The 23,300-nt window shown below is 55.3% G+C and overlaps 3 protein-coding genes and 1 long non-coding RNA gene across 7 annotated transcripts in view; 3 read left to right on the plus strand and 1 right to left on the minus strand.

The window, feature by feature from the left end:
• Window positions 1-7,176, plus strand: part of LOC105296539 — an 8,864-nt gene extending 1,688 nt beyond the window's left edge. Inside the window, exons 2-6 of one of the 3 annotated variants that reach the window (XR_002781976.1) lie at window positions 2,153-2,303; window positions 2,629-2,671; window positions 3,548-3,682; window positions 4,016-4,075; window positions 6,388-7,176. This is a non-coding gene — a long non-coding RNA (uncharacterized LOC105296539). The remainder of the gene's footprint in view (window positions 1-2,152; window positions 2,304-2,628; window positions 2,672-3,547; window positions 3,683-4,015; window positions 4,076-6,387) is intronic. The other 2 variants (XR_002781975.1, XR_896269.2) reach the window with 2 other exon arrangements.
• Window positions 555-3,552, minus strand: SFTPC (surfactant protein C). The gene is made up of 5 exons (XM_011366666.2): window positions 3,064-3,552; window positions 2,199-2,357; window positions 1,772-1,894; window positions 1,389-1,511; window positions 555-1,025 (listed from the first exon to the last, which is right to left on the minus strand). The coding sequence occupies exons 1-5, from the start codon at window positions 3,103-3,105 to the stop codon at window positions 888-890; spliced, it is 585 nt and encodes a 194-aa protein (XP_011364968.1). The 5' UTR covers window positions 3,106-3,552; the 3' UTR covers window positions 555-887.
• A 271-nt stretch (window positions 7,177-7,447) lies between the features above and the next one.
• On the plus strand, window positions 7,448-16,627 carry LGI3 (leucine rich repeat LGI family member 3). The gene is made up of 8 exons (XM_011366667.2): window positions 7,448-8,839; window positions 9,760-9,831; window positions 10,645-10,716; window positions 11,050-11,121; window positions 11,237-11,308; window positions 11,980-12,149; window positions 12,304-12,468; window positions 14,474-16,627. The coding sequence occupies exons 1-8, from the start codon at window positions 8,634-8,636 to the stop codon at window positions 15,289-15,291; spliced, it is 1,647 nt and encodes a 548-aa protein (XP_011364969.1). The 5' UTR covers window positions 7,448-8,633; the 3' UTR covers window positions 15,292-16,627.
• Window positions 16,628-20,091: 3,464 nt separating this feature from the next.
• The window catches only part of REEP4 (receptor accessory protein 4), a 6,020-nt gene continuing 2,811 nt past the window's right edge, over window positions 20,092-23,300 (plus strand). The window contains exons 1-6 of one of the 2 annotated variants that reach the window (XM_011366668.2): window positions 20,092-20,593; window positions 21,409-21,481; window positions 21,868-21,944; window positions 22,035-22,155; window positions 22,593-22,706; window positions 23,130-23,265. In XM_011366668.2, coding sequence (XP_011364970.1) covers window positions 20,562-20,593; window positions 21,409-21,481; window positions 21,868-21,944; window positions 22,035-22,155; window positions 22,593-22,706; window positions 23,130-23,265 — 553 coding nt within the window. In that variant the 5' untranslated portion in view covers window positions 20,092-20,561. The remainder of the gene's footprint in view (window positions 20,594-21,408; window positions 21,482-21,867; window positions 21,945-22,034; window positions 22,156-22,592; window positions 22,707-23,129; window positions 23,266-23,300) is intronic. The other variant, XM_011366669.2, reaches the window with a different exon arrangement.

Below are 23,300 nucleotides of genomic sequence, written 5' to 3' on the forward strand. Positions count from 1 at the left end.
GGGACGGGGAGGGTCGCGGGCCCGGGCTGCGGGCGGCGGCAGTCCCGGCCAGCTGCCCTCTAGCGGTGCTTCTCCCGCGCGCTCCCGGCCCGAGCCCCTCCCGGTGCGGGACACGCTGTCAATCGCTCCTGCTGCCAGTGCCTTGCTCTGTCCCTAGGTCTCAGCTCGTGTTTCTCAGCTTGCGTCTCTCGGTCTCTCCCTTTCTCGGACCCTCGCTTTCTCGCATCTCGGTCTCTGGCCCTCGAGTCGTTTCTGTCTCCTGCCCTCTCTCGGGAGACACCACTGGAGGGCGCCTAAAGCCCGTGGATCGGTCCCAGGTCCCCTCTCCCACCACCTCGAGCCAGAGGGAGAATAGGAAAGCCCCCTTTGCTCCCCAAGGCTCTACCCTCCCCTGGCTGCCTCACCAAGAGCAGGACCTCGGCGGTGTGGGAGGAGAGGACACCCTTTGTTTTTCAATCAGGCTGCTTTATTCTTTTGTGGTAGGAGCCCCCCACCCCCACCCCCATACCCCCAGGAGCCATCTCTCTTCTGACCGCTCCCACCTCTCCCCACAGCTCCCATTTCTCCAAGACCAGTTCCTGTGGTGTGGCAGGAGCAGCTTCCTGCCTGTCTGCAAAAGACCCTTTGCTCCTGGATCTCTCCTGTCCCCTTGGGGCTTCTGCGGACCCTGCGAAGCAAAGAAACACTGTTTATTATGTTGGGGAGAGGGACTGGTTGGGGGTGGGGGATTGAAGGTCTGTGAACTTTCCCTCCCCAGAGCTCCCTAGGTGACCAGCCTCAATGGATTCCCCTGTGCGGGGTCAGCTAACAAGGCAAGGTGGCCCAAGCCCTCCTGGGCCACTGCAGCTCTGTTGTCCTGGCAGCTGCACATGCTCACCTGATGGGTGCTAGATGTAGTAGAGGGGCACCTCGCCACAGAGGGTGCTCACGGTGGTGCCTAGGAAGTCCAGGTCCCTGGAGGACACTGAGCCAGTGTCACTGCCCTCCTCCTGGCCCAGCTTAGAGGGAGGCATCGCAGGCTTGACCTATAAAGCACCAGATTTGGAGGCTGGAAATTAGATTTCTGTCTCACCTGTGGCCCCTTTTGTGGGACCTCAGGCGTGTCAGGCGATGTCTCTGAGCCTTGGTTTCCTCACCAGTAAAGAAGGGGCTGTGCTGGAGTCAGAAGCCCCCAGGTAGTGTGAGCTCAGTTGAAGCCGCCACCTGGAGGTGGGGTGGTTGGGTGGGGCTGGGGAATGGGTAGGGAAAGTGTAGTGCAGGTGAGTCTAGAAAGGGACACTTACCTGACAGCCCAAGAGGAGCAGCAGCACTTTACAGGTGACAAATAGCCATCATCTCAAATGCTCCTCCCAGTAGCCCTGGAAGGGAGACAAGCAGCTCCCTCTCACCTTCACACTCACCTGGAAGTTCTGGAATTTTCTAGCGAGAGCCTCAAGACTGGGGATGTTCTCCGGAGCCATCTTCATGATGTAGCAGCAGGTTCCCGGTGCCGGCTTGTAGGCAATCAGGAGCTGGGCATAGGAACGCCAGAGTTCATTCAGGAAGGCCCTGCCTTGCTCACTCCCTAACTCTGGTCCTGGGCCACCTCCCTCTAGGTTGGGCACAGGAGGGAGTCATATTAGAATCTGGAGCTCAGGCACCCCCAGGGGAGGCAAAAAGATTGGGGAGTGGGGCAAGATGGGTGGGTATGAAGTGGCACTGCTGGGCGGGTCTAGCAAAGTCTTGTCATTGGTCCCCTGGGGCCAGGGTCGAGAGGTCCAGGCATACCCACCCGCTGGTAGTCATACACTACGATGCCAGTGGAGCCAATGGAGAAGGTGGCAGTGCCGCCCGCACGCTCGCTCAGGGCCAGGCGTTGCTGGGCTTCCGGCCCCGCAATGCTCATCTCTAGGACCTGGAGGAGGGAACAGTGCTGCCTGGCATTCCTCTTTTCCCACTTGTCCCTTCGGTACTATGACCACCCTCAGTTCTCTGTACTCAACTGCACTTTGTTCTCTGAGAGCTCAGAAAGGCTGAGTAAAACCAGGTACTGGAGGAAGCAGCCTGTCCCGATGTGGGGCAGGGGCCTTGTGGAAAACCTCAGGCTGGATTTGCCACCCTATTCCTGCCTCTGTCCTCCCATTCATCTTGGGCATCTGCTCCACCTCCCCAGCCCATCTGTCTGTACCTGCTGCCCACTCCATCCCAGGCCTGCTCACCATCTCAGTATGTTTCTGGCTCATGTGAAGACCCATGAGCAGGGCCCCTACAATCACCACGACGACAAGAACCACCACCACGACCACGATGAGAAGGCGTTTCAGGTGCACAGGGCAGCAGGGGATGCGGAACTGGCCCCGGGGGGCTGCTGAGTAGTCCTGATGTGGTGGTGGCGGGGGAAAGGAGACAGGTGTGAAGTCATGAGGATGCCCCTTCTCCCTGCACAAGCTTGATGCCCTCTCACACCCTCCCTAGGCTGGGCAAACAATGCTATGGATGTGCGGAGGAGGGATGAGGGGGTCAGTGGGGTACTTCCTGGAGGAGGTGGCCTGAATTCCAACAAACCCGTAGATGCGGAGAAGCGAGGTCTAGTTGAAGAGACCCAAGAGAGCCTATTTTAACAGTCATATCTCCTGCTGTTTCCTCCAGACCCCTGGTACCCCAGCCATGCCCAGTCCTTCTCTCTTCCCAGGTAATCCGTGCTCTCTCACACCTCTGCCTTTACGCATACCACCCTTCTTCCTGCGGCGCCTTTCTCCTTCTCCACCTGGGGAGCTCCTACTTATCTTCTGGAGCCAGCTTGAAAGTCATTTTCTCCATAGAGCTTCCTTTGACCTCCCAAGTAGTGGCTCCCAACTCAGTGCCCTCTACAGCTCTTTCCACTGACCTCGGTGGTGGCAGCCAGCCCCTCACATTGGAACCATTGGCTGCCACGTCTATCACCCCAAGGGACTATGTCTTGCTAGTTGGTGTCCCTGCCCTAACTTAGCACAGCCCTAGGTGAGTTGAGTGAATGAATTTGGATGAGGAAACAGGCCCAGAGAGGCCCACCACACGCATGCACACACACATGATCACACTCACCGGTGGGCTCTCCATCAGGACCTCTTTGCTGCCGACATCCATCTTGCTATAGGCACCTTCTCCTCATCATCTCTCAAATGTGACTAGGGTTTTATATGTGCCAGTAGGGAGAGGGGACAGAGGTGAAGGACCCAGCCTCCATCTGCCAGGCAAACCCTTGGCTTTGAAGCCTGTTTGTTCCTGGCCCTCCAGAACCTCGGACCCGATAAGCTAGCTACAAGAACACCTAAGGGCCCTTGGCCCTGGCACATGAGTCCTCTTGGCCCCGGCAAAAGCAAAGCTGGATAAGCCGAGCACACTTACCCTTGGGCAATCTGTTCCTCTCACTGTGGGTGTCTTCCTGGCGTGCTCGCCTTTCTTGCTGGCACCTGCCTTCGCAGTCCTGTGTCTTTCCCTGTTCTTCTGCCAGGCTGAAACTTTCAGGCAGCCAAGGGTCTGACCCAGTGGGGAGTCCATCCCATTTCCCAACAGAATTTTCCCCTAGGTGTAAAGATGAGCTCCGGCAAGGGGCGTGAAGAGGAGGTGCCTGTGGACCTAGAAGGGGCGCTGCTGAAGGCATCAGTGTGGGGGTTCATAAACGGTTCAAAAGTCCTCTGGGAACATCAGATTTTCACTTCAGGTACTTTACCTGTCTCGCTGTCTCTTACACTTCTGTACCTAACCTCAGACTTGCCCCCAGCCCTTCTTTTCCAAATTCTGTAAACTGTTTTCTCTGGTTACGAATTCCTACTAACACGAGGTTTTCTGTATTTCGCTATGGGCTTGTTTGTAAGCTGAAGGCTTCCCCCACCCCCCAGCCCCTGCTTTTATTTTACTTGCGTTTATTTTATGCTAAATTTCTTCGCAGGCCATACATTTTTGGAGTTATTTTTTTTTTTTTTCAGTTTCTTCTGGGATGGCTTCTTCTGTGCAACCTCCTCTTCTGGTTTAGGAACGATCTGCTCTTTTTCAGTGCGGATCGTCTTGGTGTGGCAGGGAGAGCTCTTGTAGGGGATCATCCCACAGGAGTTCTGTAAGTTCTGTACCTCATTTTGGGGGCTTCGTTCACCCGGATGTGTTCGATGACCAGAGAATCTTCATCTAAACCTTTCAGTTCAGTATCGCCCTCTGCATTTTTAAGCATGTGCAGCAAAATTTCAGCACTGTTTTTGGGCCGCCGACCCTCTGTCCAGCCCCACTGTTTAGCTTGGACACCCCTACCAACTCCACCATTATAATGACATGGAATGACGCTGCTTCTGTCAAGTGCCATCCTCCAGATACTTGGAGGCTTTTCGAATATGTATACCTTTAATGGCCTGGGCAGTTTCATGAATGTTTTTAAAGTGAACATGAAGATTGGAGTCTCTTGCTTTGCATGATTTTGTGGGGTTTGCTGCATCAAGTGAATGGCGAACCATTTTCAGAGATCAAGCAAAGGCTCTTGATAGTAGATTCCATGCCTGACACTTCTTTCTTATGTACAGACAGCTTTGCGCAAGGCTGGGTGTAGTGACATGGGATCCCAATTTCCTTGTCCTTGAATCAGCCCATTCACTGGGTGCTGCCATCACCCTTCCTCTCTTCGCTCCTCTTTTCATATCCTCTGACCCTAAATTTGCCCTGAGAACACTACTCAACCAAATGGGTTCACTTCGTGGACCTTCTTCTCCCCTCTCTCTCTTTCCTACTCTTGCCCAAAGGGGTCTCTGCGGCTTTGTTGTGCTAGATCAAGGCTATGTCCCTTCTGTCAAGTGCTCCTCTGCTCACTGGGCCCGGGGTGCTCTATAGCACCTTCAGCTCTAAACTTTCGTGAGTGTGTAAGTCAGAGCCCCACACCTCGCTCCTCTCTTGGCCCCGCTCCCTGATCTTCCTTATACTGCAGCTCCGACACTTCACTCCAATTCCTGCCCCTTGCCTGTCAGCTCCCTCACACCTTGGCCTTCCCTTTCGATCATGATCTCACGACTGGACCTCCAACTCTCCAGCCCTGGCAAGTTCTCCTGCCCTCACAAGGACCCCCTCTCCAGATGGAGGGCCTTCAGCCCCCAGCTTGCGCAACAGCATGGCATCTGAGCTGAGAGCCCCTGAGAAGCTTGGGGAAGGAGAGAAGGAAGGAAATGTTTGCTCCCACCACTCTGCTCAACTCCCAACTGCCCCTTTAAATATTTGCCTAAGCCTCTAGCAGCAAGTGTCCTAGGAGGGGTGAAAGAGGAGAGGGGTCCATGGAAGAGAGGGAAGAGCTCTTCCCTCAACTGTGTACAGGCTCGACTGTGTGCAGGTGCCAGATATAGCAGACAGCCGCCTGCAGCCCACCCCTGCCTGCCAGGGCCCCCACTCCCATCCCCAGTTGTCCTGGCAACACTAGGATTGATCGGCTGACTCACATGTACTGAGCCTGTGCCAGGTGGGCAGCAAGCCAGCGAGAGGGCCAAGGATAACTGCAAACATCTCTGGGTCCCTGTGAGCATCTCGTAGAGGAGCGTCTAGTCCAGCTGTGGGGCTCGTTCTGAGCAGGTGCTGTGGGTAGGGCTTACCATCATCACAGGGTGCTGGGAAAGGGGGCTCTTTCTTGGAGAGACGCCTCCGCTCTCTTTTAGGTCCTCAGTCTCTCCTGTAGGCTGCTCTTAGGCTTGCCTGCTTTCTTTTACTCATTTTTTTTTTTGCCTGTTTGGAGGTTGGGAAGGAAGGATGCCCTCCAGTTTCATAAAGGAAGTTCAGATGCTGGCACCAACCCAGCAGAAGTCTTGGGAAACTTGAAGAAGGAAGGAAGGAGGGACCTTCAGCTGGGCACACATAGCTGTCCCCTTGCCTCCCACCCCAGCCCTCTGCTGCAGGCTTCTCACTTTTTGGCCTTTACTTAGGCCGTTTTTCCCTCTCGGAAAGCCCACCCTGTACGCCTCTCCACCTCCTTCAATACCGCCTCTCCTAAAAGGCCAAGCAAGAACCAATGGCACCCATTCTGTTACCTCACTGCTCTGGCCTGCGATGCCCCATCCCTCCTCCAAAATCTCCCAGACTCCCTGACACGTGTTCACCTACCACTGAACACACACTGCTGTTCTCATGAGCTACGTGGGTGCTTTTTGTTGTCCTATGTTTCCAACCTGGCTTCCAGCCATGGAACTGGCCCTGGGAGCAAGCTTTCCCGAGGCTTCTTTGTACCTGCCACACGGCAAGGAACTTGCACGCAGCCAACCGGTAATTATAGTCAATGATAAGACTATCACCAAACATGAGAGGGCTCCTGGTGAGCAGTCAATAGTTCATTCCTTCAGTATGTGGAGGTCTCAGTGCTTCCCTGGCTTGCTCTGGAACACTGAATGAGACATTTTGTCTTTCTAGGCTTTAGACTATTCATCTGTGAAATGGGACTAGTACTGTCTGTGGCCTGTCCCCGTCTACAAGCTGTTGTGAGGATCCAAGACATCATAATGTGAAAGTCCAATCATCATGATTATCATCATCTGCTTCAGCTCCCAGGATACCCTTTCTCACCGGCGAGGAGTGAGACCCAGCCTCCCCCTTTCCGCTGTCTCTGAGGTAAAGCCTCTGAGGACCATGGTGGCGGAGAGCTCCATGACAGCCACTCCTATGTGTGACTCCCGGTTTCCTCCTTCCAGCCCCTCAGCTGCAGAGCCAGGACAGGATTCACTCTGCCCTTTGTGTCCTGGGCAGAGCCGTGCCAGGGACGAATGGAGACGGTTGCCCAGCTGCCCCAGCCCCCCTCTCCACCCCCATTGGTTGTCTTCCCACCAGCTGGCATGAGCGGGGCAGCACGGGCAGCTGGATGGGCCGTGACAAGTGGGTATCAAAGGGCAGGGGCATCCCTGGCTGGGAGAACATGGACTTAAGCTCAGACCAGAGGATCCCCTGCTGGCAGAAGCTGAGATCAGCTGGGGAAGCATCTTACACCTGGTAATCTCAGTTTCCTGGATCGATGTGGAAAGAGCACCTGACTAGGAGCCCAGCCACCTGACTTCTAGGCTCCCCTTGTCCTGTACCTGGGAGCTCTTGGGACAGTCAGCCTACCACACCACACACACACACACACACACACACACACACTCCCCTGGGAGGTAGCATGGTATAGAGCAGCAGTTCTCAAACTCTTAAAAAATATTGAGGACCCCAAAGGGCTTTTGTTTATGTGAGTTATATCTATTGATATTTACTGAGAAATTTAAAAATATTTATTAAAGAATTAAATTAAAATAGCAGTAATAAACCAATATACGTTATAAGTTTTTACATAAAATTAACTATTTTACGTAGCAAAAAATATTTAGAGAGAAGAGCATCATTGTTTTACATTTTTATAAATTTCGTTCATTTCTGGCTTAATAGAAGATATATCATCGTGTAGCCTCTGGAAAATTCCAGCGTGCTTCGTGAGAACATGGAAATGAAAAAGGCAAATAATGTCTTAACATTAATAGGAAAATTGTCTTGACCTCCAAGAGTCCCTGGGAGGTTTCAAGCCCGCTTGGGCTGCCTGGACCACGCTCTGAAAACCCCCGGTGTGGATAACAACTGTGAACTTAGGAGCTGAGCAGATTGGGTGTAAAGCCCCGCTTTGTCACTTTCTTTTTCTGGTACTACGGGCCTTACTTTTCTTCTCTGTAAAAAGGGATTAATATCATCTACCTGAAAAGGTGGAGAGGATTAAGTAAGTAGAGTTCAGGACACATAGTAAGTGTGATATCAAGCTTGGCTACTTTCCCCTTGGTTCCGGCCTCAGTGTCTTCATTTGTTAAACAAAGGGCTGGACCGGAAAACTTGCAAGGATCTTCCCAGTTCCAACCACTTCCCAGTGGTTGTGTGGTGAGAAACGTTCGAGAATTCCACATTCCCACTCCCGCACTAGTGACGGCAGTGACGGCATCCCCTGCTCAGCTCACACAGACACGGTGGCACATTCCATTCACCAGCTGTGGAAACACACGTGAACACCGATACACACCTGTCGGTCATGAGTGCCCATGAATCTGTTTAGAAGATGTGTGTCCCGAGGGCCAAGACACACACGGGAAGACGCAGAGGCACATAGATCCCTGATGCAAAAATGCCTCGCAAGGGGATCTGTGCATGTGCCTGCAAAGACACGTGTGCACACGTGTATGCAATCATGTCCTCCTAGGATGCACAAGGGCACCGTGCACGCATGCACAGACGATCTGAGTGCCAGACACAGTAGCAGATGGGCCAGAGACCTCCGGGAGGGCATGCAGTATAGAGCGGCCAGGGCGGCAACCACTCCTTTCTTACGCTACTCCCAGCCCAGCACCCCTACTCCGCCCTGCGCGCCCCCGCGGCTGCCGCCGCAGTCCGCGGCCACCCCAGCCCGGCAGCCCTCTGCTCCGCTCGTTTCCGCGCATCAATCCCGGCCCGCGCGCGGGAGCGAGCAGGGGAGGGGACCGCAGCCGGTGCTGAGGGTTGGAGGAGTCGGCTCTCTGCTCTCTGCAGCCGGCAGCTGGGCCTCTTGCTGCGGCGGCAGCGGCTGCCAGTGGCCAGGCGGTGCCAGCCCACAGGGTGGCTGAGAGCGGTGGGGCGGGGGCGGCCGGTGGCCTGAGGCAAAGCTTGCCGGCAGCATGGCGGGGGTGTGGGCCAGGCGGGGCTCGGGGCTCCCGCTGCTGGCGCTGTCCGTGTTTGGCTTCTGCCTGATGCTGCAGGTCAGTGCCAAGAGGCCCCCCAAAACGCCCCCCTGCCCGCCCAGCTGCTCCTGCACCAGGGACACGGCCTTCTGCGTGGACTCTAAGGCAGTACCCAGGAACCTGCCCGCGGAGGTCATCTCTCTGTGAGTGCCCAGCCCTGTCCCGGGGGTGGTGGTGGTGGGGATTGAGCCGAGAGGGGGAGGAAGCCAAGGACCGCTCTGGGAGTGGATGGGGAGAACCCTGCTCCCCCTTATAGAGTGTGGGGACCAGGAGGACTCCAGGGGGTCCTTAGGACTGGAGATTCAAGGTATCAGCTGGACAGGGCGTTCTGCAGTCATACAGACTCGGCAGCCATAGCTGGGGAAAGCAGTTCACGGCCAAGAATGAATCACCACCAGCAGCGTCGATGAGACCTACTATGTGCGTGGCTCTGGACTTTGGGGGAGGGAGTTGTTTACACCCACATGTGGGCCCCCTACCTGTGATGTCAAATGAAGGGCAGAAAGGCTTCTTGTGCCAGAAGGGAGAGAGGCAGCAGGAGGAGAGGTAGAAGTGAGAAACACTCACATGGCAACCGGCACCCTGGCCCCTAGGTGCCCGGAGGTGGGGGGGCATAGCGGGGGGTGGGGGGCAGCAGACGCGTGCCACTGATCTCGCCAACCACTCTGCACAGGGCCAGCCAGCCTGTCACTTGCAGCAGCAGCCTCTGGAAACAGGCTGTGTGGTCCTTGGGAGTACAATGCTAACCTGTACCCCCATCCCTCAACAGTACCCAGCACATTGTGGGTGTTTAGAGGATCGTGAAGGTGTGGGTAATGGAACCTTCTTTTGGCTGAGGAGGAAGCCGAGCCTGGGGCCATTGGTGCTCAGAGAGGCGGTAGGGAAGGGTAATGATGAAGGCAGGCATTGAGAATGGGAAGACAGCCCCAGGTGGAGGGCCAGTCAGGTGAAATGGGAGTTTCCAGAACAAGTGCCTACAGAAGCCATTGCCCTGTCCACCTCGCACCGCCCCAGCACAATCCCTGCATACTCCCCCCAGTACTGACTCAGGTGTCCCCTGCAGGACGCTGGTGAATGCTGCCTTCTCGGAGATCCAGGATGGAGCGTTTTCCCACCTGCCACTGCTGCAGTTCCTGTATGGACAAGGCCTTGTGGAAGGCGGGTGGTGGTTCGGGGTGGGGCAGTGGAAGGGGACAGATCCTGGACTGGGGAGAGGAGAGCCCATGTAGGTAGCCTCTGGAGATTAAGATGCAGGTGTCTTACTTACACACCAGTGGGATATGCCACAAAAGATGGAGCAGCCTGGAGTAAGGAAGGGTCGGGGGAGCAGCAGCTGGGGAGAAGGGGGGCAGGGCTTGCATGCAAAAGCCAAGAAATGGGTATTGGGGGGCCAGTTAGGAATGGACTTGCCTCCTCTGGAGATCTAAAGGAATTAGGTGCAATAATTTGGATGCAATAATCCAGAGGGTGGACACTGAAGGAGAGAGGGGTCATCTTAGAGACCAGTGACCCCGGGGTTTGAAGAAAGAGCAGGGGGCTGAACAGAGGGAAGATCCGATGGCCTGGAATTCTAAAAGGGGCTGTTTACATTCAAAGCCCAGTCACAAGAGATGGTAGATGAGAGTTACCCCACCTCCTTCTCACCGGCCATCTCAGAGGGACTGGAGGGCTGAGGGGTTAGGATAGGAGGGATGGGAGATGAGCTGGGGAAGGAACCAGCTTGCCAGCAGAGATCTACCCCGACTGTTTTTACTCTAGGAGCAAACAGGGGCCCTGGGAGTTTCTGGGACCAGAACAGGTTTCTGCCTGGTTTGGCTGCCCAGGCTGCTCTGGGGTTCTCTGTTGGGGTCCCGAAGGTAGAAGACAGGGTAGCCAGGCTTTGAAGAAGCCCAAGGGTGAGGCAACAGGCATGCCCTTGGAAGCTCTAATTCTGCCTTTGTCTCTCCAGGTTACTCAACTCCAACAAGTTTACGCTGATCGGAGACAACGCCTTCACAGGACTGTCGCACCTGCAGTACCTGTGTGTGGGAAGGAAAGGGGAGGGAGGCCGAAGGGAGTAGGGATGAAGAAGGAGGGCCTAGGTGGGCTGGGGGGAGGTTGACTGAGGAAGGCTGAGGGAGGTGAGGGCCCTTCAATCTCTGACTGTAGGACCTGAGCAGAGGTTGTTTCATCCATCCCTCTGTAAACTGTCCTGCCGGGACGCCCTGTCACCACAGGTTCAGTGTCTCCAGATTCAGAATGGAAGCCTGTCTCAGGGCCATGGGCTGAAATCTAGGTGGGATGTAGAAAAATAGATGGGGGAGGGGGTCCTGGGATCCTGAGCGGCTGCAGAGACGATTCTTATTTCCTCCAGCTTCATTGAGAACAATGACATCTGGGCACTCTCCAAGTTTACTTTCAGAGGACTCAAGTCTTTAACACACCTGTGAGTACATGCCACACACACTCACCCTTCCCCAGCCCACCCACGCCCATCCCTATTTCCTATGGCCTTTGGCCTCAGTCACAATCTTCAGGTGACCCAGGGGTCTCTCTTGCAGCTCACTGGCCAACAATAACCTGCAGACACTGCCCAGAGACATCTTTCGGCCCCTGGACATCCTGAGTGACTTGTAAGGCCTTAGTCTTAGCTCTTTTGACAGTGCCACAGAAGGGCGTGTCCCTGAAGGGCATGTTGTGGGAACCAAGATTGGGAAGACCATAAGGTCTAGAGAGGCTAGGTGAGCTTGGGTTTGGAAAGGGGGAGCCTCCGAAAAGGCTAGGTTGAGTTATATGTAGATTGGTAGTCTTCCAAGTTAGGGTTCCTGAAGGCATCTGTGGGTCCTCTAAAAATGCACATGAGGCAATACGTGTATGTTTTTTAAACATGTGCTTTCTAAATGTATGCTTGATTTTAATCTACATTAAAGTCTGATAGCATAGCCAGTCATCGATAAGCATTTATACAAGAGGACAAAAGCCCTGGGTTGTGGAGAGGTGGGAGGAACTGGGGTACAACACAGAGTTGCGCAGATTATACACTGCAAATGGCACCTGCTTGCTAAGGAGGCAAGTAGGGACTGAACTCTGCTTCCACTCAGCTGGTCAATCATGTGTCAATGGGGCTGCATCTACCCCAAGGGGAACCTTTTTCTAATCCACATAAAGATGCCATGTGAGCAAACCAACAGCAGCCTTGACTATAGCTACTTCTAGAGCCTCAAGGGCCCAGGTGGGCTGAGCAGCTGAGAACCTGTCCCTCTCTGTGTCACCCCGCCCCGCCCCCCATCACCCTCATGATCAGGGATCTGCGGGGCAACTCGCTCAACTGTGACTGCAAGGTGAAGTGGCTGGTGGAGTGGCTGGCACACACCAACACCACGGTGGCCCCCATCTATTGCGCCAGCCCGCCCCGCTTCCAAGAGCACAAGGTGCAGGATTTGCCACTGCGGGAGTTCGACTGCATCACCACGGGTAGGAGGCGCCCCTGCCTCGGGCCTCAGGCTGGGCCTACCCAGGGCACTCCACAGGCACTGCCTGAACTCCCCAAGCCCTTGCCTCACCAGCCGAGCAACCCCTACCGCCTTGGCAAGCTCTTACTCTTCCACCCAACCTCTCATCCCCGCAGATTTCGTGCTGTACCAGACCCTGTCCTTCCCCGCGGTGTCGGCTGAGCCCTTCCTTTACTCCAGCGACCTCTATGTGGCTCTGGCCCAGCCAGGTGCCAGTGCTTGCACCATCCTCAAGTGGGACTATGTTGAACGGCAGCTTCGAGACTATGATAGGATCCCAGGTACTTGCGCCAGGCTCTGCTCTGCTGGGTGGGTGGGGGTGCCCCGTTGAGTTCCTATAGGGAGGATAGATGACACATAGTCTCTGCTCACAAGAATGTTCTAGTGTTTGGAGGGAGGCTGATACATACACAGATAACATCCATCTAATAGGTCAGTGCTAGGAGGGAGCTATGAACACAATGCTCTGGGAGAACGAAGGAGAAGCCTACCTTGGGAAATCAAGGAAAGCTTCCTGGTAGAGGGATGCCTAAGCTGAGTCTTGAAGGATGAGTCAGGGGTGATGCTCAGTCTCCGGGCTTAAGTAACTGGGAGGTGCCTGTGAACTAAGGAGGAGGAGATAGGAGTGGCTAGTGAGCTCGATTTGGGATCTACTGAATTTAAGCTGAGTCTAGAAAGTTGAGGGAGACGTAGCTGGGAGAAAAAAGAAATGTGGGCAGGGTGTTCTGGCAGAGGGAACAGCATGAGCAAAGTCAAGAAGGTGTGTACCAGCTTATCGTGTGAATGCAGGCACAGCATATAAACGGCTCACATGACTACAGCATAAGGTTCAAGATGGAAGGTGGCAGATGAGACTTGAGAAAGAGGAGGACCAGGTCACTGACAGGCTTTGAGAAAGTATGTGAATCGATCCAATCTGTATTTTAGAAAACTCCCTCTGTGAGCATCGCGGAGAGTGGTGAGGCATGGGGCAAGACATGTGGACAGACCAGTAGGGAGGGTCGGCTGGAGCCTGGGCTGGGCAGCAGCAGTGGGGATGGAGAATTATACTTAGAAAAGAGGATTAAACTGACACAAGAGGAAACAGAACATTTAAATTGCCCTATATCTATGAAAGAATTTGAAGTCATTATTAAAAAGAAAAACAAAAAACCTTCCCCCAAGACTCCAGGTCCAGATGGAATCCTTGGTGAATTCTAACAACATTTAAGGAATAAATAACACGAATCTTATACAAGCTGTACTAGAAAGCAGAAAGGAGGGTTAACAGGACTTGGGGACTGATCAGCTGCGGGTGAGTGAAGGACAAAGAGGTGCTAGGGATGGCTTCCAGGTTTCTAGACAGGATGACTAGGTGGAGCCACAGATTGACAAGAACACAGGAGGAAAGAGAGGCTCAATTCTGTGGGTAGACGTGGAGCTCAGTTTTGGCCAGCTGGAGACTAAGGTGCTTGAGGGTGTGCGGGCAAGGAGGGTCTGAGCTGCGTTTTAGGAGCTGAGCGATCATCCGGCACTGGGCAGGCAGACCAAGGCTACAGGCGGTGACTGCCAGAGCCTGAGACTCAGCAGGGTTTCCCTTAGGGATGAGGTCGGGTGATGGAAAGGAGGAGGGTGGGTGAAGATGAGGACAGGTGAAGAGTGTGGCCCCATTTGCGTCGGGTGCCTGGGAAGGGGTCAGATCAATCAGGTCGTGACCTCAGGTACACTTGTTCTTGTGCATAAAAGCCTTTCAAGAGTAAGAGTTCTTGGGAGAATGTATTTCATACACAACTCTCCAGACATCGAGCTGTCATTTTGCACCCAGCTGTGGGAGAGCTCAAGGGCTCCCTCCTTCCCCCGCCTGGACACTTGCCAGTGGGGTAGCTTCTGGTGAGTCGCTTAGACTCTGAGTCTTAGTTTCTCTCTGCGAAATGGTAAAATAATAGGGTGCATTTCAGAGTGATTAACTGAGGCAATGTGTTCACACTTAGCACAGTGACTGCACGTGATATAAATTCACTAACTGACATTATGGCTAAACAGTCGGTCCATTTCTAGGGACACCTATTTTGTGCTCAGTGCCAGCTTCTATTTGAACCCTGGGGGTAAGGGTGGAGGGAGGGTGATGCTGAGACTGATTATTAGCTGTGAAAAAATGAGATGAACTTCAGCGGAGAGGGACTTCTGTAGCAGAGAACCCTAGCTGTGGCCCACGGTCCCAAGGGACTGACCCCTTTTTTGAGGCTGCGGCATGGGCAGGGCACGTGGCTGCCTGCACTGCCTGATGCTGCTTCCCTCCTGTGGCAGCCCCCTCAGCAGTGCACTGCAAGCCCATGGTGGTGGACAGCCAGCTGTACGTGGTGGTGGCCCAGTTGTTTGGTGGCTCTTACATTTACCACTGGGACCCCAACACCACTCGCTTCACCAAGCTGCAGGACATTGACCCGCAGCGCGTGCGCAAGCCAAATGACCTGGAGGCCTTCCGCATTGATGGCGACTGGTACTTTGCCGTGGCTGACAGCTCCAAGGCAGGTGCCACCAGCCTCTACCGCTGGCACCAGAATGGCTTCTACTCCCACCAGGCCCTGCACGCCTGGCACCGTGACACAGACCTGGAGTTTGTGGATGGTGAGGGCAAGCCTCGGTTGATCGTGTCAAGCAGCTCCCAGGCGCCTGTCATCTATCAGTGGAGTCGCACCCAGAAGCAGTTTGTGGCCCAGGGCGAGGTGACTCAGGTGCCTGATGCCCAGGCTGTGAAACATTTCCGTGCGGGACGTGACAGCTACCTGTGCCTCAGCCGCTACATCGGGGACTCCAAGATCCTGCGCTGGGAGGGCAGCCGCTTCTCAGAGGTGCAAGCCCTGCCCTCCCGGGGCTCGCTGGCCCTGCAGCCCTTCCTCGTAGGTGGTCGCCGCTACCTGGCGCTGGGCAGTGACTTCTCCTTCACCCAGATCTATCAGTGGGATGAGGGACGGCAGAAGTTTGTGCGGTTCCAGGAGCTGGCCGTGCAGGCCCCTCGGGCCTTCTGTTACATGCCTGCTGGAGATGCCCAGCTGCTCCTCGCCCCGAGCTTCAAGGGGCAGACGCTTGTGTACCGACATGTAGTGGTGGACCTCAGTGCCTAGAGGGGTGCTGAGGCATCTGGGTTGGAGGCTGAGGGGTCCTCCGTGTGAGCAGCATGTGTGTCCATGTGAAGACACATGTAGCCAACCTCACGCACACAGACTCCTGGTGAGCACGGGCACCATGTGGGTTGGCCCTGGGAGCCACTCGTCATAGTTGCAATCAGCATTAGGATTCATATATGCACCAGGAAAGCCAAGCAACCTAGTGCCTAAAGCCCTTCTGTCTGTGGACACCCATGGACCCCACACTCTGCAGGCCCCCTCGCTCTGCTGCCTTCCACACGCTCTGGCCCGGGGATGGGGAGGAGTGCTGGGAGGGAGGGCCTTGGGCTGATCCTTCCGACCCTCTGGTCTCTGTTGTTGGTGCTCCAGGTGTCTGTTTAACTTGCTCATGCCCCACATTGCAGCCATGACCACATTTTTCCTACTGCGGGTACACTCACCTGTGTACCTCCTGCATGCACATGTAGACACTGGCCAACACCCTCAGTCACATGCACATACACCTGTCCACACCCCCGGTTCCCTGTGCACATATGCAGATTCAGCGCTGCCTAAAGGGGCTCCCTTCCATTACCTTGCCTCTCTTGGAGGGGGTGCATAGTACTGTTCTCCTCTGCTCACCCCTGGTGCGCCCACCCTGCATCTGGTAAGGATGAGAATTGTGGTGCCAGCCTCTGGGCACCAGCTTGAACTCCTGGGGACAAAGTCCCTCTGCCCAAAGCAATAACAACAGCCCCAGCAGACCTTGACCTCTTCCCAGTGCTGGCTCTGTTCTCACTGACGTTTCTTCCTCTGACCCTGTCCCCATGGAGAGGAAGGAGACCACTCAGACAAAAGCTTTTCTGCTTTTCTTCCCTGTAGCTCAGCCTCAGCCTCAGCCTCAGACCTCTGCGCCCTAACCCTGCCCCTTGGTTCAGCCCCTACTTTGGGATGTGGACCCTGAGCTGTGCTGGCTCCTTAGGGTGGGTCCAAAAGCTGGCCATCCCAGGGGCCCTGCAAGCACTGGAACCATCTGGGTGGGTGCCAGGAGTGGAGCTGGGCTAGACAGCAACTTGAGGGCGCTGGCACCCCTCCAGTCCACGGAGGCTCACGCCAAGGGCATTGCCTTTCAGTGCAAGCTGGTAGAGGGGTGAGGACCCTATGAGGTGGCATCTGGGAGCCAAGCTTCTGCTGCCCTCTGCTGTGTGCTGGGGATAGACAGCTGCGAGTTACAATGCCGGTGGAGAAGGCATCAGGAGGCTCCTCCCTGTGCCCAGACTGTGATGGGTTCCTGGTGGCAGGATGCCGGGGGCACTCGGGGGCAATGCTATAATTCACTTACTTCAAATAAAAAGTTCCCACCCCATTGCCAGCTCTAAAATGTCCAGCAGCAAGTCAGCAGTAGCTGTTTCATTAAGAACAGAGTGCGTTGTCTATCCCTGTTGCTCGCAGGGGGCCAGCGTCAGCTTTCAGTCCTCATTCCTCCTTGGTCCCTTCCCTCCAAGGAGTGACTGGGCACCCCAAGGTCAGCCGGTGCTGGGGTCGGGAGTTCATGGTAATGACACTGAGGTGCTAGGTCAGTGTGACTAGTTTCTATCACCTGGGCCTGACTCATGGCCTAAGGGTTCCTTCCTGGAGATCAGTTTTAGGGCCAGTAAGACAGGAGTCTGTCCCCCTGTCAGGTCAACTCCAATCAACATGGCCAAGGACAAGCTCAGAATCCCTCTCCTCTCCTCCCCTTCTGCTGGGCAAATGTGCATCATCACTACCGCCCTCTTCCCTGGGTAAGATTTCAAGCAAATGGACTGATTTCCCAGAGCCCGAGTTTCTCCTGCAACACAGATGATATGTAAGTCCTAGTTTGTCAGATCCAGATTCAGCCACTTAGGAGCTGGGTGGCCTCAACTGCATTACTTAGCCTATTGTATTTATTTCCTCATCTGTAAAATGAGGACGATCATGACACCTGACAGGGTTAGTGGGAAATTTAAAAGCATTCACTATCTAGTCTATTAATATATCCAAGGTTCTTGGAAGAGTGTGTCTGGCACAGAATTATGATTTTTATTGGTCTGTGGGACTATATGAGACACAGAGGAGGCACAGAGAAGGCTGCTTTGTGGGGGAGGAGAAGGGAGCCCTTCGGGGAGAACCGCTGTCTGTCAGGTAGGGTTCCGTATCTATCTTTGGTCTCAGATCTTTTTTTCCCCCGTTAGGAAATATGCTCAGTGATGAAAAGTCATTTGCCCGATGTCACCTGGTGGCATTTGTTAGATAAATGCTTGCCTTGATCAGTCTTCTGTGGGTGGCTTTGGGAGGGGACAGGGAATGCAAATGCTCCTCCAGGAGGGAGGTATATGACTAGAAGAAGGTGGGAGGCTCAAAAGAGAAGGCAAATTCTGCTGCTTCTACAACTTTCCATGTGGGGTTGCACAGAGCCCCTGTGCCCCATGTCAGATGCCCAGCCAATCCTGCCCCTGACCATGCCTCACAATGGGGAATCTCACAGATGACTGACATGTACCACATTCATGTACTCTCGGCTTAGCAGGTGCCCCTTGGGTCCCCAGCCACACTGCACTGGAATTGTCTGTCCTGTTTTTTCATATGAGGAATGGGCCTTCATGCTGTGCCAAAGAGAGGTTGCCAGGGAGAGTGGGTTGAGTCTCCCAGACCCATTGGCACTCTGTTGCCCAGTAGAAAGATAAACATCACTTTGATCGTCGCCCCTACCCCCACCCCAGGGCTCCTCCCAAGAATGGAAGACACTTCTCTCCCTGACTGCCCAGCCCTCTGCACATGGGAACGGAGCCTGCTGTATGCCTGCCTGGTCACCTGCCCTGGGGTCATCTATGTGTCCAGAGAGCTGCTTAGCAACCCACTGTTACCAGGTGACTGTGTCAATAGCTAAAGACCAAAGGCTATGAGAGGCAGAGTCCACTCACTCTGCCACAGCTGAGGAGGGTGACACTCCCAGTTGCCAGCCTCATGCCCCTCCATGCTAGGCTCTTAGCAGCAGACCTCTGACGTCTTGCCCCTTAGATTTCCCAAGCACAGTCATCAGGACCAGGAGTCTGCATGTGAGAGATCGTCGCAGCTGGAAGAGCTTAGAGTGAGAACAAGGGAGCTTTTCCCCATTTGTGGGGGTAGAGAAAGGCTTGTGATGCTGAAGTCAGGCTCGTGACTCTGGAAGGCAGCTCGTGGGGAGAAGGCGGTTCTGTGGCAGGTACCAAAGGACCCAAGGTTCACACGTTCACAGTAAGCCCAAGTAACCTTACCTCCCAAAGAATGGACATCCCTTCCCACTTCTGCAACCCCTACTCCCACCCTGCTCCTCCTGAGCTGGTCCCCTATTGAATCAGTCACATCCTTCTGCTCCAAAGACTATGCCTAGAGACCAATGGTGGGACACCAACCTTTAGTGTTTCTTATTCCTCCAATGCAGGGTGGGAGCTAGGCCCAGGTGAGGGGATGGTTAGGCAGAGAGAAGAAGGCAGCAGGGCCTCAGGGGAGCTTCTCCTATAGGCCGGTTTCACTTCTAGCTCTCACACCCAGCAACACCAATAAAACCAATGATGATAATTAAGTATAATCACAATGTGTTTTCTTTTATTCCCAAGAAGCCTCCTTTACCTGGCCCCCATCATTACTTATTCCATCCTTTTGAGGGGCAGTGGGTGTTAACTATGGCTCTAATAAAAAGTAATGACTGCCCACTTCCTGCCCCCACAGCTCTGGACAGCTCTGCTATCACCCTCACCGCAGCCCTGTGAGGCAGAGGGGAGGCTGTGCAGGGTTAGGGGGATGCTGTGATTCTCATTTTTAGAGGTAAGAAGGAGGCGCTAAGCAGGAGAGGTACACTGAATGCAACCCCACGTGGAAAGTTGTAGAAGCATCAGAGTTTGCCTTCTCTTTTGAGCCTCTCACCTTCTTCCAGTCAATACCTCTCTTCCAGAGGAGCATTTGCATTCCCTGTCCCCTCCCAAAGCCACCAGCATAAGACTGATCAGGGCAAGCATTATCCAGCCAGCAACAAATGCCACCAGGTGACGTTGGGCAAATGACTTGTCATCACTGAGCATATTTCCTAAATGGGGGGCGGGGGGGAGGGGATCTTTGTAAAAATCAAGACCCTAGGCACAAAAAGTGCACTACAAAAAGGCAACCAGTGACATTATAGAGCTCTCAGGGATATCTGTGTTCTTGGCTCACAAGAATAGGTGGAATTTCAAACTTCTGGTGAAAAAGGCACAGAGGGCTGGGGGCTCTGCCCAGAATCTGTCAAATCCTAGCAGTTAGCCTGCCCAGGCCCGGTAGGCTCTGGCAAGATATCCAGAGAGAAGTCAGCTCCTGAAGCCCGCTCTTCCGGGTGAGGCAGATAGGAGTGATGAGTCCCTCAGGTTCCCTCTCCCCACTTCCTCCCTACTGCTCCTCTAGTCAGCTTGGCATCTTTGAGGCCTTCCTGAGGTCCTGACACAGAGCAAGACCTGGATATGCTGGCGCTCAGCCAAGCCTTCTTCCAGCTTGTGCCTGAGCCTCGAATGGGAAACTACACGCATCTCGTGCCCTTTCCGTTTTACAGAAGGGAAAACGACGCGTATGGGGGAGCCAGTGAAGAGCCTCGAAACTCCGGAGTCCAAATCTCCTTCCTTTTCTCCTTCCCACCCCTTAATCTTTCGGAATTGGACCACAGTTGTACCGATGCGCCTCACCGGCGAGTCGAAGGCGCACCGCCCCTTTAAGGGGCAGGCTGCTCACCGACCTGACCTCGCCCCGCCCCTCCTGGGCCGCACTGCGCCTGCGCCGCACGCCGGAGCCCTGGGGTTGGGCAGATCTCAGTTCCGTGCAACTTTCAAGTGAGTTGCAAACTCCGCCCCCAGGCTGGTGCCGGAGGCTAGGCGCCCTAAGACCCAGGGCACTAGCTCCAGAGAAGGCCACGACCCGCCACCCCTGGCCCGAGGCCCGCAGCGGCGAGGACCACCAGCCTGGTTCTCTGCTGCAGGAAGTGCAGGTCACAGCCGTAACTGCCCGAGCGGCGCGGCAGGGCGGAAGAGCGCGCCCGCCGGCCCCGGCCCCAAGTCCGTTCCTCTGCGTGCGGGCCTCCTCGCTCCAGCCAGCTGGTCTCCCCGCACTGCGGCGTTAGGAGGCGGCGGGCTCCGCCTTCGCCAAGGGGCAGCCGGAGCGCCAGTCTGGTTCCCGCAGCTCCGCTGATTCCCCCATCTCAGCCCTGCGTGAGCGTCTCTCAGGCTGTCTTCTTGGGGGTCTCCCTTCGCCCCTGAGGCTGCAAGATGGTGTCCTGGATGATCTGTCGCCTAGTGGTGTGAGTATGGCCACTCTCACAGCCCCACTTCCCGGGTGCCAGCCTGTCCCTGGGGTGGAAGCTAGGAAGGTCAGGTGGGAAAGGGGACTTTGTGAGTTCCTTCACACCAACCCTCCCAACGCTCACCGCCAAGGGTTAACGGTTATGCGGGCCTGCACGCGATATCTGGCACCCGGCTTTTCTCCACAGCCCCCAAAGCCTCCTTGGCTGATGGCGACCCCTCTTGCACACACATGCACAGCATACAGGTGCTGTGGAGTGGAGGACCACTGGCTTGCCATAAGCCCTTTGGCAGACACAAGGTGTTGAGGCATGTTGTGGGCGGAGAATCCAGGTGTCTGTTTCCCATCAGAGCAGTCACATGACTCACCACCCTGGCCTCACCTCCCCACTCTGTCCTACTCATCACCCTTCAATACTTAGTACTTGGCTTGAATATCCCTGTCTGCAGCCTGGCAGTGCCAGGTCTGGTGGCCCTGGGCCTAACTGAATGTCCATGGGAGGGGACAGCTTAGTGCTGTCAACAGCTCACAAGCCTGCGTCCCACCCACCATGTTGAGTGGCTCTGTGCTCTGGCTCTATCGTGCACCCATGGGCCACTGCGCAGGTCTGGGCAGGCTTGGGATGTTTGTAAACAGCAGGGTGGGGAGGTGGCCTCCAGGGCACTGACTCAGGTGCAGGTTGTGCAAGCCAAGCGGGAAGAACAGGGTAGGCACTGTCACCTCACACCCGTGGTGGAGGTAGCCACCTGTGGGGGGATGCAGGGGCATAGTGCCCCTCACACTCTTCCTCTGCTTTCTGGCTTGCTCTTCCAGGCTGGTGTTTGGGATGCTGTACCCAGCTTATGCTTCCTACAAGGCTGTGAAGACTAAGAACATTCGTGAATATGTGAGCATAGGGGTTGACTGAGTGCTTGACTCAGGAGGGGTGGGACAACAGCCTTGGGGCGTATGATATGACTTGGCAAGGTGGGGAGGGTCTGAGCTGGCCTGCCCCTCCTCCATGGGTGTAATCTGCTGTTGGATCCTGAGCAGAGCAGGTGTGGCTGGAGGATAAGCTGTTGGGGTGCCTGTGCAGGACATTGTGGGTCAAGCCCACTGGGGGTGGGTACAGGGATGAGTGGCTTTTTCTCAGAGGCAGCTCTCTAGGGCCATCCAGGTGCCAGGGAATGCAGTGGGACAGGCTCTTTGGCATCTCAGAGCTGGGTCAGCCCGGGACAGGTGTGTTGACTCTGCAGGCTCAGCTGCTGGCCTCTGACCTCCCTGCACCCCCAGGTCCGGTGGATGATGTACTGGATCGTCTTTGCCCTCTTCATGGCGGTGGAGACCTTCACAGACATCTTTATTTCCTGGTATGGGTACAGGGCTCTGTGGGCTGTGGAAAGGGATGAACCACACTTGGCCTGGCTCCCTGGCTGACCTTGACACCTGTGCTCTGACAGGTTCCCATTCTACTACGAGATCAAGATGGCCTTCGTGCTGTGGCTGCTCTCACCCTACACCAAGGGGGCCAGCCTGCTTTACCGCAAATTCGTCCACCCATCCTTGTCCCGACATGAGAAGGTACCCCAGGGGGAGGCAGGGAGGGAAGCGTGGGGGTGAGTGTGAGGGAAAGAGCCCTGAACTCAGAGTCCAGGACACTGGAAGACACCTGGGTTCTAATCCCAGCCCCGCTGCCATTTGGCAGTGGGACTTTGACAGAGCCTAACCTTCTTCCTCTTCTGGGATAATCAAATGAGGGCACAGATGAGTGGCTTTTTGAGAGGGTGTAACGTCAGCTAGAAGTTGGTTTGGGATGATGGGGGGAGGCTGGAACACGGCCTTTCATTGAGGTTTGGGAATAGGGGAGTGGATGGGTAAGGAGGTCTGCCCTTGGTGTGGTTTGGGGCCCATTGTGGGTAGGGGTGGGCTGAGAGGCATGACACCCAGTGGCTTCTCTGGGTCTGCAGAGGAAGAGTGACTCGGGCTGTCCCCTAAGCTCTCTCTGCCCTCGTCTGCAGGAGATCGACACCTGCATTGTGCAAGCCAAGGAGCGCAGCTATGAGACAGTGCTCAGCTTTGGGAAGCGGGGCCTCAACATTGCCGCGACAGCCGCTGTGCAGGCTGCCACCAAGGTGCACTGGACCCCAGCCATCCAGTAGCCCCCCCTGTCCCCCCCCCCCACAGTGTCTTTTGGGCAAGTCCAGCTCTTTGTCAGGGAGCCAAGAGATAACATCTGTCCGTGTCAGGGCATAGTGGTGAGAGGTGACAGGTGGGTTGTTGGCAAGAGCATGGAGCTGGAAGTACACACTTTCCTGGCTCTGACACTGACTGTGAGTGGCTGCTCCTGCTCTCTGCGCCTTAAGTGTCCTGTTGGTGCCACAAAGACCTCGGACTAGAAGATAACTGGGTCGCTTTCAGTTCTGAGGCCTGCTCCCCAGTGATCACCTATAGGTCAGCTCTTGATCATCCTGGGCAGCTGCCCTGGCCGAGGCCCCTTCCTGCTGGGAGCCCTGCCCCATCCCTCAGGTGATGCAGCTGCTCTCCCTTTCTTGCAGAGTCAGGGTGCACTGGCCGGAAGGCTACGCAGCTTCTCCATGCAGGACCTGAGCTCCATCCCCGATGCCTCTGCCTCAACCTACCAGGATCCCCTCTACCTGGAGGACCAGGTGCCCCGCCGCAGGCCACCCATCGGTGAGCAGGCAGAGGGACCCAGAGCCGTCCCGCAA

This window comes from Pteropus vampyrus, unplaced genomic scaffold (assembly GCF_000151845.1).
Source record: "Pteropus vampyrus isolate Shadow unplaced genomic scaffold, Pvam_2.0 Scaffold126, whole genome shotgun sequence".
Lineage (NCBI taxonomy): Eukaryota > Metazoa > Chordata > Mammalia > Chiroptera > Pteropodidae > Pteropus > Pteropus vampyrus.

Coding starts and splice junctions, on each gene's coding strand:
- SFTPC (XM_011366666.2), bottom strand. CDS start 3,105: ATGGATGTCGGCAGCAAAGAGGTCCTGATGGAGAGCCCACCG. Junction 2,358..3,063: donor TCCTGATGGAGAGCCCACCG/GTGAGTGTGATC, acceptor CCACCACATCAG/GACTACTCAGCAGCCCCCCG. Junction 1,895..2,198: donor GCCAGAAACATACTGAGATG/GTGAGCAGGCCT, acceptor TCCCTCCTCCAG/GTCCTAGAGATGAGCATTGC.
- LGI3 (XM_011366667.2), top strand. CDS start 8,634: ATGGCGGGGGTGTGGGCCAGGCGGGGCTCGGGGCTCCCGCTGCTGGCG. Junction 10,717..11,049: donor CTGTCGCACCTGCAGTACCT/GTGTGTGGGAAG, acceptor TATTTCCTCCAG/CTTCATTGAGAACAATGACA. Junction 11,122..11,236: donor CTCAAGTCTTTAACACACCT/GTGAGTACATGC, acceptor TCTCTCTTGCAG/CTCACTGGCCAACAATAACC.